The sequence below is a fragment of the Ascidia mentula genome, chromosome 1, assembly GCF_947561715.1.
Source record: "Ascidia mentula chromosome 1, kaAscMent1.1, whole genome shotgun sequence".
NCBI lineage: Eukaryota > Metazoa > Chordata > Ascidiacea > Phlebobranchia > Ascidiidae > Ascidia > Ascidia mentula.
The window spans coordinates 2,678,583-2,691,567 of NC_138566.1; the positions used below are offsets into that span (position 1 = coordinate 2,678,583).

Below are 12,985 nucleotides of genomic sequence, written 5' to 3' on the forward strand. Positions count from 1 at the left end.
TTATAACTACTTTGACGTGATAGAAGTTGTCTTTGTCGAGAATTGCTCTGCTTCCATTGTGACGTAATAATGAGCATCTGAATCAATACCGCGATGAATGTTGCTTCGTGGGTCGTTCGAACTCTGGCAATTTACTTCATGCGATGCTGAGCGTTACGTACACGTCAGCCTGATGATATTACACCAGAGGTTTGGAACCATCATATCGTTGGTTGAGTCGATTCTACGCATTACTACTTGAAATATATTTTTTGAATGTTGGCAATCACAGATTGAAAGTATTTGTATGTCGTCCCTGGTTGATGTGGGTTTGCCGAGTTATGCCTCAGTGGATGAGGTAACACAGTAAGCAGTTTTTCAACCGACCATATCGTATTTGTAAGTGTCGGTTTTACTGACGACCACCTGACCGTGACGTCGTTCCTCTGTGCAGATTTCCACTACAGCGACGTTAACCACCCTCATTCTGGCAGAATTCTGGCAGAATAATTTTGCAAATTTGCCACATTTTGCAAGATACAACAGGCATTTACTCAAAAATTGGTTTCTTTTGGATTAGAATCAAATTACAGAGATGAGCAAGCAGTTCAAACCTCAAAAAACATTTAAACAAATTTTTTCGCAGCTGTATCAATCAAAAAAATCGCGAATTAAAAAAATCGCCTGGTTTTGCGATCCAGCTTAATGGCGGCATGCAAAAAACTTCCCTAATACAAAGAACTCTGCTCGGCGTTCTTGCAATAGGTGCCAATATTGACCAATATCACGAGAACGGAAATTTAATGCTCTACCACATGCAATTAACAAAGTGATAGAGAGTCTCAGTTTCGTCACAAGGCAACCGGTGATGCATTGGGGGTTAATTTTCTGGTTAAATGAGCAAGAAGTCACGTGGTGTAGCCCGGGCGATTTTCAGCGTGTTTGGTGCAGTTTCATTGCAAATTTTTGCTCTTCTCAGTCAGTCAGACGTTTGCTGCAGGGTGCTGTGAAAAGTTTAGTTGAAAAACCATCAAAATGTTCAAGGGGATGAATCACAAAATTGAATCTTTTATTGGCACCTATTGCAAGAACGCCGAGCAGAATTGTTTTAATAGGGAAGTTTTTCGCATGCCGACATTACGCCATTATGCTGTTGATTCGCTAAAAGTGGGTCGTCTTCAATGGACGATTTGAAGGTCATCCGGCACCTTAATTTCAAATTTGTTAATTGCATGTGGTAGAGCATTAAATTTCCGTTCTCGTGATATTGGTCAATATTGGCACCTATTGGAAGAACGCCGAGCAGAATTCTTTGTATTAGGGAAGTTTTTTGCATGCCGCCATTATGCTGAATCTCAAAACCAGGCGATTTTTTTTGATTCGCGATTTTTTTGATTGATACAGCTGCGAAAAAATTTGTTTAAATGTTTTTTGAGGTTTGAACTGCTTGCTCATCTCTGTAATTTGATTCTAATCCAAAAGAAACTTGTTGTACCTTGCAAAATGTGGCAAATTTGCAACATTATTCTGCCAGCCAGAATTCTGCCAGAATGAGGGTGGTAATTGCACAGTGTAGGAGTTTTTTGGAGTTATAGTTAGGTTTTGTGTTTCCACTTAGTAAACATAGCATAAAACCGACAAAGGTAACAACAAAATTTCCCAGTTAACAAAATTTTGGCCGCGTGTAACTCTGCCATCTTAAAAGCCAGCGACTTACCTTTTTCACACAAAAATAGATCACAGGCTGAACTTTCCAACGAAAGAAAAATCAAAAAAAAATTTGCATTAATATTCGAATATGAATATGATATGTTTGCTATGTCATAACCATAAGTAAACATCGATTCCCGCTGAAATCCTTAAGGGTAGATATTCTTTGGTGTCTGTACTATCTAAAAATATTAAACATTTTCGCGAGAAAAAACACGCGCCCTCTCAAATTTGAAGAATATTAACCATAACCCCCATATCCTCTGCAAGCTCTGCCGTGCCGGTTGTTATCTATGTTTTTCTTTTGGATGTTTTGCATCTTTTTGCCAAGTATTGAGAGGAAAAACTATTTTAATGAGAGCTGCAGACAGGGTGTACACACTGTTTCGACCATGTCTCATAAATGCAGCTGTTGCCTGTGGCACTGCAATAGGTTTTGCACAAGCATGAACACAGATTTTGCTTACTTATTATAAACATAATTTGACATGAAAAATGTGTGTTTGTTAAAATTGTACTTTCGGATTTAGAAACTATTTTCCATACAGAAATACTTCAAAATTAGTGAAATGTAAACATTAGAAATATGTAGGACTGATTTTTCTTTTGAAAGAATTTCTTGGGTCGTGTTTTGCCAATTAAAAAAAACAGAATTTTGTCTTTTTTCACTTCTATGTTTCTGAATCCTGCACGTATTTTGTGTTGACAATAGTTTGGAAGGTTTTGCCAGTGTACGGTTACAGTTCCAAGTAAATGATGATTAACCATCAAATAAAACTGTAGCAGTTTGAGACCGACTCGTGACAGTCTGCAAACAATCAATGGTCTTGTAACTAGATTAGCCCAAACTTCCTCATTTAGTTTTGCTTCACTCAGGGCTCGCTCAGCATTTAACTCGCACAGTTTTGGAAAGTGAAGAATAAAAGCAATTTTAGTTTGTGTTGCCGGTGAAAAATTGAATGATGGCGTTTGCTTCATCTGTTGTTGACCCACAAGGACTAGATATTGTAAGTATAACACAGCTGTATGCATTGAATGTTGTATAATGAACTGTTGTATTTTTGGCTGAAAATATTTTGTATTATTTATCTTTAAAAGTCGTTTTTTTTTAGCTGAGAGAGTTCAAAGCTGAAAATATCTTTTGTGACATCCAGCGGGGTGTAATCGGTCAAGGTAGCTACGGTCGAGTTTTCCTTGGAAAACATGAAAAAGTTGGATTTCTAGCTGTCAAGTGCTTGAAAGTCACTGGTGGAGAACGTGAACAACACCTGTTTGAAAAAACGTAAGATTGGGGTTATTGACGAATATTTGTAGCAGTTAGATCAACATATTATGTATACTTTTTGTAGATTTAGGCGTGAATACCAAAACTTACTGCAATCTCGCCATGACAACATATCAACTGTTCATGGATACACCAAGTGGCCAGGAGCAATTGGGATTGTAATGCAATTCTATGGAGGTGGAAGTTTAAGAATTCTAATTCTGGATGAAGATACTGAACTGGGTCCTGGTTTGATTCTTCGCATGGCAACCGAAATAACATCAGGTGTTGCCTACATTCACAACTGTGGAATCAACAAACGATTGGTTCACTTAGATTTAAAGCCAGAAAATGTTTTCATCACACCTGACTTGCATTGCGTAATTGGTGACTTTGGATGTGCCCGGTTGGTCCAACTGACGTCAGGATCAACAACTCAACTTCCAGGTCAATCAAAATCACAGGGATTGACACTTTACTATGCAGCACCAGAAAGACTTCTTCAAGACGCAAGACCTAAAAAAGAACAGGATGCCTACAGCTGTGGTATTATGTATTTTGAGATGCTAAGTCGTGAACAACCATACCAGTCAGAACAAGGATTCTGGAACAAAATTAGGCAGGGTCTACGACCTGACTGTGAAGCAATACAAAGCCTAAGAGAGCAAAGCAATGCAAACAACAGAGAAATAGTTGATGTGATGGAAAGAGCGATGATCAGATGTTGGGATCAAGATCCAAATCAACGACCAGACATGGTTGACATTCGTGATGAATTCCAACAACTTCTTTCCAAACAAGATCCCACAGTAATTCTGCAGCAAGTATTAAATGCTGCAAGGAACATGCATATCGAGGATCCAACAGCAACCCACAATCCAACTGTTCCACTCAGCCAGTTTTCTACACACACAGGGAAGTTTCATGGTATGATTTGCATGATTTGATTTTTTTAAGACATTTTTTGTGGATTGGTGCAACTTTTTTGTTATATAAATTTGCAATTTTTCTGTAAAATGATATTTTTGCAGATGTTGGTCCAGTAATTGATCCACTATTTGGGGAAAACATTCAACCAAGAGATCGGACACAACAACCTTTACAAAGACAAGGCAATTATTATTATTTGTTCTGTCAGTGGTATCTGACCCAAGAGTTTCTGCAATAGTTAGCTTCTTTTCCTTCTTCATATGCTTGTTGGAATTAGCAACTGATTTTCATTGTCTTGAAAACCATAACAGAAATGATCAGTATATGGCAAAGTATTAGGTTTGACACAAAACTAAAAATGTTCCCGCCCTTATGTTTGGCCTTTTTTGTCGTTGTTCCAAAGTGTTGAATTAAATCTAGTGCAACCATGCCAGCAAACGGAAACCTTGGATTGCGAGTTTTGTGAAATTTCTGACAAAAACACTTTCCCGAAAAACATTGATGTAAATTAAACATAATTCATTTTTCCATACATTTGATTTACTGTTTTATTATTTCTCAAGATACAAGTGGACAATCTGCAAGTCACGCTACTCCCCAAAACCCACCAAGTGAAAGAAATCTTCCAATTGATGATGACTTGCCCAATCCATCAACAGGAAGGAGTGGAAGAGGTAGTAACAGCAATTTGCAATCACCGTGGCAAAATTGATTGCAAAACAGTAACCAAATAATTTTTGTGAGCTGCAGACAGATAGCTCAGATAGCTAATGTTTCGACCTAAAAGGTCTCATCAGTGCAGCTTGGTGTGACTCTTCTAGATGACTTTGCAGACCAAACAGTTTTCTCCAAAAGGATAGACCTATTTGATGCCCAACAGATAATGGTGATTGTATATTCACTAAGATTCAGAGCAGCTGCACTAATGAGACCTTGTAGTTCGAAACAGTGGCCATCTGTCTGCAGCTTATACACAATTCATATTATTGGCTCCACTTTGCTTGTATATAGTAGCCAAATAATTTAGTTTGCAGTTATTGCATTTGAAGTTAATCTACCACTTGAGGGCAATAATTAGCAAATTAAAAGAGAACACCAATAACCACAAGCACAAGGCAAGTGTTAAATGAAACAAAATGCATGGTAATATTAATATGAAAGCAAATATAAATAAAATTTCATGCAATAAAAATAGTGGTTGGTTTTCTGATGACAGAAATATAAGGTTAGTGTGATGTTTGTTATACAGGAAAAAGTGTGTGGAATGCAACAGGTTCAAGTGATGTCACAAACCCAAAACTTCCAGTTGGTAAGAACCTTCAAAATATTTTGTTACTTGATATTGATTAAGTTTTAAATATTAAACATGTTGGGTTTATAAACAATCAAATGCTGTTGTTTGTGTGCTCAGCTAATTTTTATACGAGTTGTTTTTATTTGTATATGTAGAAACTGAAATGATTCAACCACTTGAGGGCAACATTCAGCCAGTTGAACGAGCACAACAATTACCACAAGTACAAGGCAAGAATTTTGTTTTGTAATATTGTAATGGATTGCTTCTTTTGTTGGAGATAATTGCCAGATTGTTTCAAATTACTAAATTAAATATAAATCAATAATGCCAATTAAATATAAATCAATAATCCAAATAGGACAGATGGAAATTCTGTTGTATTTCCCCCAAAAGTAGATCCTAAACACATTTGATGTAAATTGTACAACATTCTAGTGTTAGAACTGCAAGTTTCACTGAATTGCCCATTCCCAAAATATTACCAAAGCAGTGGTTATTTTCACCAAGTTTGACCTACCCTCAACAGGAAACTGATGCATAAAAAAATGACATAAATGCATGGTAACAACTACCCAGACTAAATAACTATGCTTCTGATCATACAAATAATAACCTTACTTGTTGCGTCAATATTTTATTGTATTTTAATGAACTAGCATATTTTAAGATACAAGTGGGCATCCTACAAGACATGCCACACGTCAAAACCCATCCAGTGAAAGAAACCTTCCAGTGGATGACTTGTCCAACCCAACACCAGGAAGAAAAGAAATGGGTAATTTTTTTTAGTAAAAAACCTTATTGTTTTTATTGAACACAAGTTTTGTGATTGAATATGCACATTATGAAAAAGTTCGTTAATTTCAGGTGTTGGACTTGAAGCTTTGAAATGATTGAAAATACCTTTATGAAACAGTAGTGTATACATTTAGGTGTTGGACTTGAAGGTAATCCACCACTTGAGGGCAACATACAGTTAAGTGAAAGAGAACAGCAATCACTACAAGTACAAGGCAAGTGTTTGGGTACAGATTTGTGTTTCTAAACTAAACAGAATATTTTAACATATTTCCACCCTGACTAAGGTGGAAAGTAAAGCCTATATTACCAATGCAGACAACAAAACACTTGGGATAGAGAATTTTTTTGAATTGCTTATTCCCAAACAACTTTGATGCAAACTATATTGTTTTCTGTTTTCAGAGGAATTAGCAGTTGCTGAAGTTGCCCAGATGCAAATACACCAGATAAAACCCAGACCATCCCAAAATAGAGGTTTTGTAACCCAACATGACATATTCCACCAACTTATCCTAAAACTTAAGTCCTAACTGCACCTTATGGTGTAATGAATTAGAATATAACAAACATATTACTATGAACTGAAACATAATAATATTTGTGTATAAGCTGCAGACAGATGGCCAGTGTTTCGACCTAAAAGGTCTCATCAGTGCAGCTGGTGTGACTATAAGACGACTTTGCTGACCAAACGGCCAAGCATGAGAGACCTTTTAGGTTGAAACAGTGGCCATCTGTCTGCAGCTTATACGCAATTTATATTATTGGCTCCACATTGCTTATCATATAATAATATTTGTATGTTTAAATTAATAATGCTTTAATACAATGCATTTAACTGGATATATTTGTCTCCAGGTGCAAACAGAAGACCTGCAAGTCATGCTACACCCCAAAACCAACCCAGTGAAGAAAACCTTCCAGTGGATCATGACTTGCCCAACCCATCATCTGGAAGAACTGCAATAGGTGTTGGACTTGAAGGTAATCTACCACCACAGGACAACATTCATCAAAGTGAAAGAGAACAACAATCACCACAAGTACAAGGCAAGTGATTGGGTACAGACTTGTGTTTTTTCTTGTACCCCTCAGCCTATTTCAGTCTCAGCACAACTACATACCTACTCAAAGAAAATGCAAAATCAAACTAAGAATATTTTCACAGATTCAATTTATTTAATGCCTCATAATAAGATTGTGATGGAAGGTTGAAACCATTGTTGTCAATGCCTGTCAGATACCATTTCCTGGTTGGAGTTGAATGCATAGTAGTTTTAATTATGATTAACATGGCATAATTATACATGGCAAGGGAGTCTCCTTATTCAATATTTTGGTCCACCTCCACATCAACACTGCTTATTAAACCCTTTTGTTTAATCATGCAGTCTTATAACTGAAGACAAATAAAATAGTGTTGCTTTTTGCCATAATCTGTGTTAAAATGGTTGAAGCAAAATACGCGCCAAATAACGAATAGAGGTTCTTACTAAAAACCTTCACAGACTTAATTGCATCCGCCAACCCCAAGTTGAGATAAATTGTTTATTCAGCTGTAATTCATAACCTTTGAATGCTTTTATCATTTACTAGAAGGTTTCAACATTAAATTAGAAGGTTTAAAAATGTCATTTAGAAATCAGGATTAAATGTCTATTCAAAAAATTTAAATGCAGCAAATAGAAGATCTACAAGTCATGCTACACCTGAAGTCCCACCCAGTGGAAGAAATCATCCAACACATCATGACTTGCCTGTCCCATTAGGAAGGAGAAGTAAAAAGGGTAATTTGTGCAGCGTGATAGAATCAATACCAACATGTAAAGTAATTTACCACAAAATGTTAGCTTGGTGTTTGTTTAAGAAAGCCCCATATCCTTTTTTGCAGTTACTTTGCAAAGTTTTATGAAATGATTGTCTGAAGTACATTTCCTAAATACACTACAGAAAGCATGATTGGACCTATATTCACCTAATTATAGTGATTTAGTCTTGATCTTTGCTACAAGCTATCGTGTACAGAAATGACTCCAATATTGCATGTCATCAGCTGTCTAAATCAATACAGCAAGCATAAAATGATCACAGACTGAGTGTTTGACATGAATTGTTTTAAATATCTGATTACAAGCTATATCGAGCTAATTTGTTTACATGTTAGCTTGCTTGCAAAGACCACAAAAGTTTCAAACAGCTTTTACGAACTGAAATTTCTGTAAATTATGTACCTATGAATTTCTTTTTTACACCAGAGAAACTGAGACCTGTTACCAACCCTCTATCACCACCTAGTGGCAGAAACCTGAGAGTAGATCATTCCACACCCCACTCATCTCATCAACAACCAGGTAAAATACAACATTGATAACAAAGTATTTATTTGTAAAAAAATGGAACAGAAACTGGTACCCAGAATGTCAAATTTAAAAATCTTCTTTTGTTTATGTTAAGCAAATATAAAGTTAGTTTCATGTTTGTATAAGGTTCAAGTGATGTCACAAATGCAAAACTACCAGTTGGCAATAACTTTTAAAATGGTTTGTAGCTTACTAAACTACTTACATTTGTAAACATTCCTAAAATTTGTTAACACAGAAGTGTGAAGTTCTACTTCTCCATGTTTTGTATTTCTGTATTGCATCGAGGTTATTGGATGAATTTAATAATTAATTATGTTTGTTATCTATTATGTTTCAACACTTGTTGATATACAGTGATGGTTGATTTACTTATAACCACATTGTAGCGGGTGCTTGATAGCTAACAAATAAACACTATCAAGCACCCGCTACAATTAAATGGTGGTATCCACCTCAACATGAACATAATTAAAAATAACACAGATTTTGTGCTTATTATATGTACTTTTGTTGAGAAAGAAATGTGTTTCCTCACATGTGGATATGTATGTGATAATGTATTGACAGGTGAAAGAAGTAACTCTGAATCTCCAAGTGAAGCAAGATCTCAAAGCTCAACAAGTGAAAGAAATAATTCAAGAAACTATTCCCTGTCCCGCTCATCACATCAAGAACCAAGCAGAAGAAACAGGGGTAACATATCAAAAATATCTTGCTTTCTGTTTCGGTGAAAAGGTAAATGTATCAAAATTCTGTAACTTCCAGGCTAGCTTCTTAGCATATGATCTGCCTGTTATTTTTTTGTTTTTGAAGGTTATTAGTATTTGTATTTAAAGCTTCTGTGGTCAGCATTTTTTCTGTGGTCAATCAGTATTTCTTTTAAAGTAAGTTTGAGGAATTATTACTCTTATGGGGCCTCAACTAAGGCAGTCTTTTTTACTAAAATTGAAATTCATATTATTTAAACTTGTTATTGATTCATCAGAATTTCTTGTTATTGGTGGTGAGATTTCAGAAAGAGATTGTGTGAAATGGAATGTTACCACAAAACAACATCAACATTTACCGGTTAGTTGCATTCGAGATTTTGCCATGTGAATTGGTTGTTACCGTCAGTTTCCTAGGGCATAGTCAACAAATAGTCAAACTCTGCAATTTTTGTAATGTATAAAACATCGAATACAAGTATGGCAAATCACAAATAGAAAAACAACAAATAGAAGCATGAGACATCATCGTACTCTGCACTATAACCATAACATTGGGCTGTGCAGTCCTAGTCTGTTTTCGTGGTGTAGCCCAGGTGTTCAACCTCCGACTGTGAACCAGTTAGTGATCCTGTTCCAAACTCACACTATGTCACACTCCATAGGCGGCTAGTTTTCATTTTTCCGGGATAACGTCATAATTTGTTACCGCCCCTGGCTAGGCGCAAATGTCACACTAGGTATCGTTTGATGAAAAGTGCACAAAGTATATTATTATCGATGCTTTCGATATATATATGACAGCTCAAATTTTCAACCTTTCATCACTTACTGATTATAAACAAAAGCTCTACACTGTTTTCATGTTATTGCTTATTTTTTTATTGCCATTTTTGAATTAAAAACAAATTCACCTAATCAGAAACAATTATTGAATACAATACCACACAACAAGTATAGTGTAACAGGTCAATAAATCTGTAAAAATGGTGTCATGGCACCTTCAAGTTCTGCACTCGGGAACCAAAAAGATTGTTGCATAACAAACAGCAACAAGCTCAATTATGCAAACATATACAAGTTGCTTGCAGTCATAAACAGGTCCCAGCATAAAACCACTGTCAAATTACATTTTAGTCCCAATAAAAATATTGATGTGGATGAACGCATGAGGTGTGAAATGCATACAAGGTTTAACAGTTTTTTTTGTAGAAACTGAACTCAGTAAGAACATGCTCAACTTCAACCAAAGTTGAAAACACAGTTTATGTACTGGGTGGAAAAGGTCCAACAAAAAGTTGTGAGATGATGAATTTGGAGAGAAGTGATCGTTGGATGAAATTTGCTGATTTATGTGAAGGTCGAGTGGTTGCTGCATCTGCTGTTGTCGAAGGTCAGTTGCTATGATCGTACAAAAGATTTTTTAAATCAAATTTTAAATACCTTCAGAACACAGCAGTAAATAAAACACATTAATAATAAGGTTGTACAATATTAATTGGCTACTACATACCCCTCAGAACTAGAAGAATTAGGTTTGATTGGCAGAGGTTGTCATCCAGACTTTCTAAAGTTTTTTTTTGGTCAGCCACCCCATCTTTTGCAGACAAGCCAGTTCATAACTGTCAGAGTTATATTTATTCAACAGAATAAAATCCGTGCATTTTATCATGTGGGTGATACTTTGTTATGCTACAGAAATATTTGTTAATGACAATTGCAAAAGTTGCATAAGAACCAAGTTTTAATGTTACCCAATCTATTTTATTGACAATTCCATGTTGCAGGGAAACTTTACATTTCCGGGGGTCATGGTGGAGATGACAAACCATTTTCATCCTACTTGATTTATGACATAGAAGAAGACAGATGGATAATTGGTGCCAACATGTTGCAACCAAGATGTGCACATGGAATGTGTTCAATTGACAGTAAGAATATGTTTTAAAACTCCTAAAACTTCTAAAGGCTTTCCCTTTTCTTGACAATGCAAGGCAACAATGTAAAATTCGCTTTAAACTTCAGACTCCCTACCTACTCACTCTCTTATTACCATGGAGTCGCAAATCTGTTTTTTTTTTTGGTGATGACGTCATGCGCACGAGTTTTAATTTAGTTTCGTGTAAAATAAGCAAAAATCTTGTTTTTATTAAATTAAACCCTTGTTTAAAATAATTATTTGCGTGCTTACTGAGTTCGTGAATATTAACCATCATATTATTTAGTTTTTATTCACATCTTGATATAAAACTGTCCCTTGTTTGTACGTTAAACGCAGTGCTTACCTCAATGATTGTTACGTAACATTACCACATAATCGTAATATGACGTCACAATAAATATTAACACAACCGATTTAAAAATTTCTTCAGATGTTTTGTTTTCTGTGGGCGGAAGTGATGGCGAACAATTCTTACAATCATGTGAATTCCGCGATGTTCGTGTTGGAACCTCCACAAGAATCGCTTCTCTCAATGAAGGAAGAGGGGGTTTAGCATGTGAAGAAATTAAAGGGAAGATCTATGCAATTGGTTAGTTATCAGAAGCTAAATATTAACTAAAACTAGTAGTTTTTTTTTTTAAACTGTTTCTTATTTCCTGGATTCTATCTATTAATGTGAGGTAACTTTACTTATATCACACATGATGTAATTAAAGTTACATGCACAAATATTTCACTTAAATACGAAACAGAAGCCAAGAAAATCCCTGGACAAAGTTTTACTTTAAATCTGACAGGAGGTGGTGGTCGTGACTTCCTGCGAACAGTTGAAGAATACGAACCTAGAGTCAACAAATGGAAATATGTTTCTCCTCTCCTAAAACCTCGATGCCTTCACTCTGCTTGTGTTATTGATGGGAGGGTTTATGTTGTGGGTGGAGTGGGGTGAGGTTTACGTTTGAATTTTGTACTAGTGATTGTGACGTCACTATAGGGTTTGTTACTCATAATTGAAGGTGTTTAATGAATGTGATAATATATGTAAGTGTGTGATTTGCACGCAACCGACTGACCTTGCTATTAATATTAAGTAAAAGTAAATTTTGTGTCATCAGTAATAAAAATATACAGGATATGTGTGTTGTTGTCAGTTAAGTGAGTAGGAATTTGCTGCTGTTTAAAAATACTCACATTTATTTTGATTTTATTTAGGAGTTACGTCGATCCCCTGACATCAGTTGAAGTTTACGATCCAACCTCAGATGTCTGGACACATGCTTTTGATCTTGACAAACCAGTTTATGATGCGACTGTTGTTGCTGTTTGAGATGTGTTTGTTTGTTCTGAAATTTAACATGTGAGTTGTAATGTAGGTCATGCGGTCGTGGGTTTTTTTCACAATATGTTGTTGCAACTTTTTTCACCTTTTTGTATAAACATGCAACCACGGAAATACATGTTGAGTGAGTGGGATTATTTGCTGTTGAAAATTTGATTAATTGTCTTGCCTTTGAACAAAATTAATGTAATTATTCCGTTATGACAACTTGCTACAAAATGAACCGCGATCTAATTTTCGTTGGCCGCCAATTGTAATCCGGACAGCGACACAGAAGTTTGTGAATATATTTTTGTTCTGTATGTAAAGGCATTGTGTTTTATTACAAAGGGCTATTTTAAAGCGGTTGATGTTTTATTCAGCAAGTTGTGCGGTATAGGAAGAGCGAGCAACACAAAACACACGTTTAATAAAACGGATACCACGGCATAAGAAAAAAACAATGCACGCTTCGATGCACAAACGAACAGTGCGGTCCCCACAATTCACCATTAAACCCATTTTTTGGTTGTCCATCTTAACAAATCCGTATATATGCAAAATCAAGATTTTTTTGCAGTAACACTTGCCCGCTGGATTAAATAACTCCTGTGATCCCCGTCAAAATATTGTTGTCCAAACAGGTGTAGGCGAAAAATACAATCTTTTTTTGT

At 35.8% G+C, this 12,985-nt stretch overlaps 1 protein-coding gene across 3 annotated transcripts; it reads left to right on the top strand.

Moving 5' to 3' along the window:
* The first annotated feature begins 2,231 nt into the window (after positions 1-2,231).
* Positions 2,232-12,654, top strand: LOC145909316 (uncharacterized). 3 transcript variants are annotated; one of them, XM_082996713.1, is made up of 20 exons: positions 2,232-2,696; positions 2,802-2,971; positions 3,039-3,880; positions 3,985-4,065; positions 4,447-4,557; positions 5,133-5,192; positions 5,333-5,407; positions 5,848-5,955; positions 6,113-6,193; positions 6,384-6,455; positions 6,840-7,031; positions 7,661-7,768; positions 8,237-8,332; positions 8,912-9,037; positions 9,330-9,412; positions 10,264-10,444; positions 10,839-10,982; positions 11,424-11,582; positions 11,791-11,938; positions 12,206-12,654. In XM_082996713.1, exons 1-20 carry the CDS (start codon positions 2,649-2,651, stop codon positions 12,318-12,320), a joined length of 3,000 nt encoding a protein of 999 aa, XP_082852839.1. In that variant the 5' UTR covers positions 2,232-2,648; the 3' UTR covers positions 12,321-12,654. The 3 variants fall into 3 exon arrangements, with proteins under 3 accessions (XP_082852839.1, XP_082852846.1, XP_082852852.1); XM_082996720.1 differs by lacking the exons at positions 5,333-5,407; positions 5,848-5,955; positions 6,113-6,193; positions 6,384-6,455; XM_082996726.1 differs by lacking the exons at positions 5,133-5,192; positions 5,333-5,407; positions 5,848-5,955; positions 6,113-6,193; positions 6,384-6,455 and having other exon boundaries at positions 2,233-2,696; positions 12,206-12,653.
* The last annotated feature ends 331 nt before the right edge of the window (positions 12,655-12,985 follow it).

What these genes read in the sequence shown, in the direction of transcription:
- LOC145909316 (XM_082996713.1), top strand. Translation starts at nt 2,649, where the DNA reads ATGATGGCGTTTGCTTCATCTGTTGTTGACCCACAAGGACTAGATATT. An exon ending in AACAGGAAGGAGTGGAAGAG is followed by an intron (nt 4,558 to 5,132) that starts GTAGTAACAGCA and finishes TTTGTTATACAG; the next exon opens with GAAAAAGTGTGTGGAATGCA. An exon ending in AGGGAAGATCTATGCAATTG is followed by an intron (nt 11,583 to 11,790) that starts GTTAGTTATCAG and finishes TAAATCTGACAG; the next exon opens with GAGGTGGTGGTCGTGACTTC.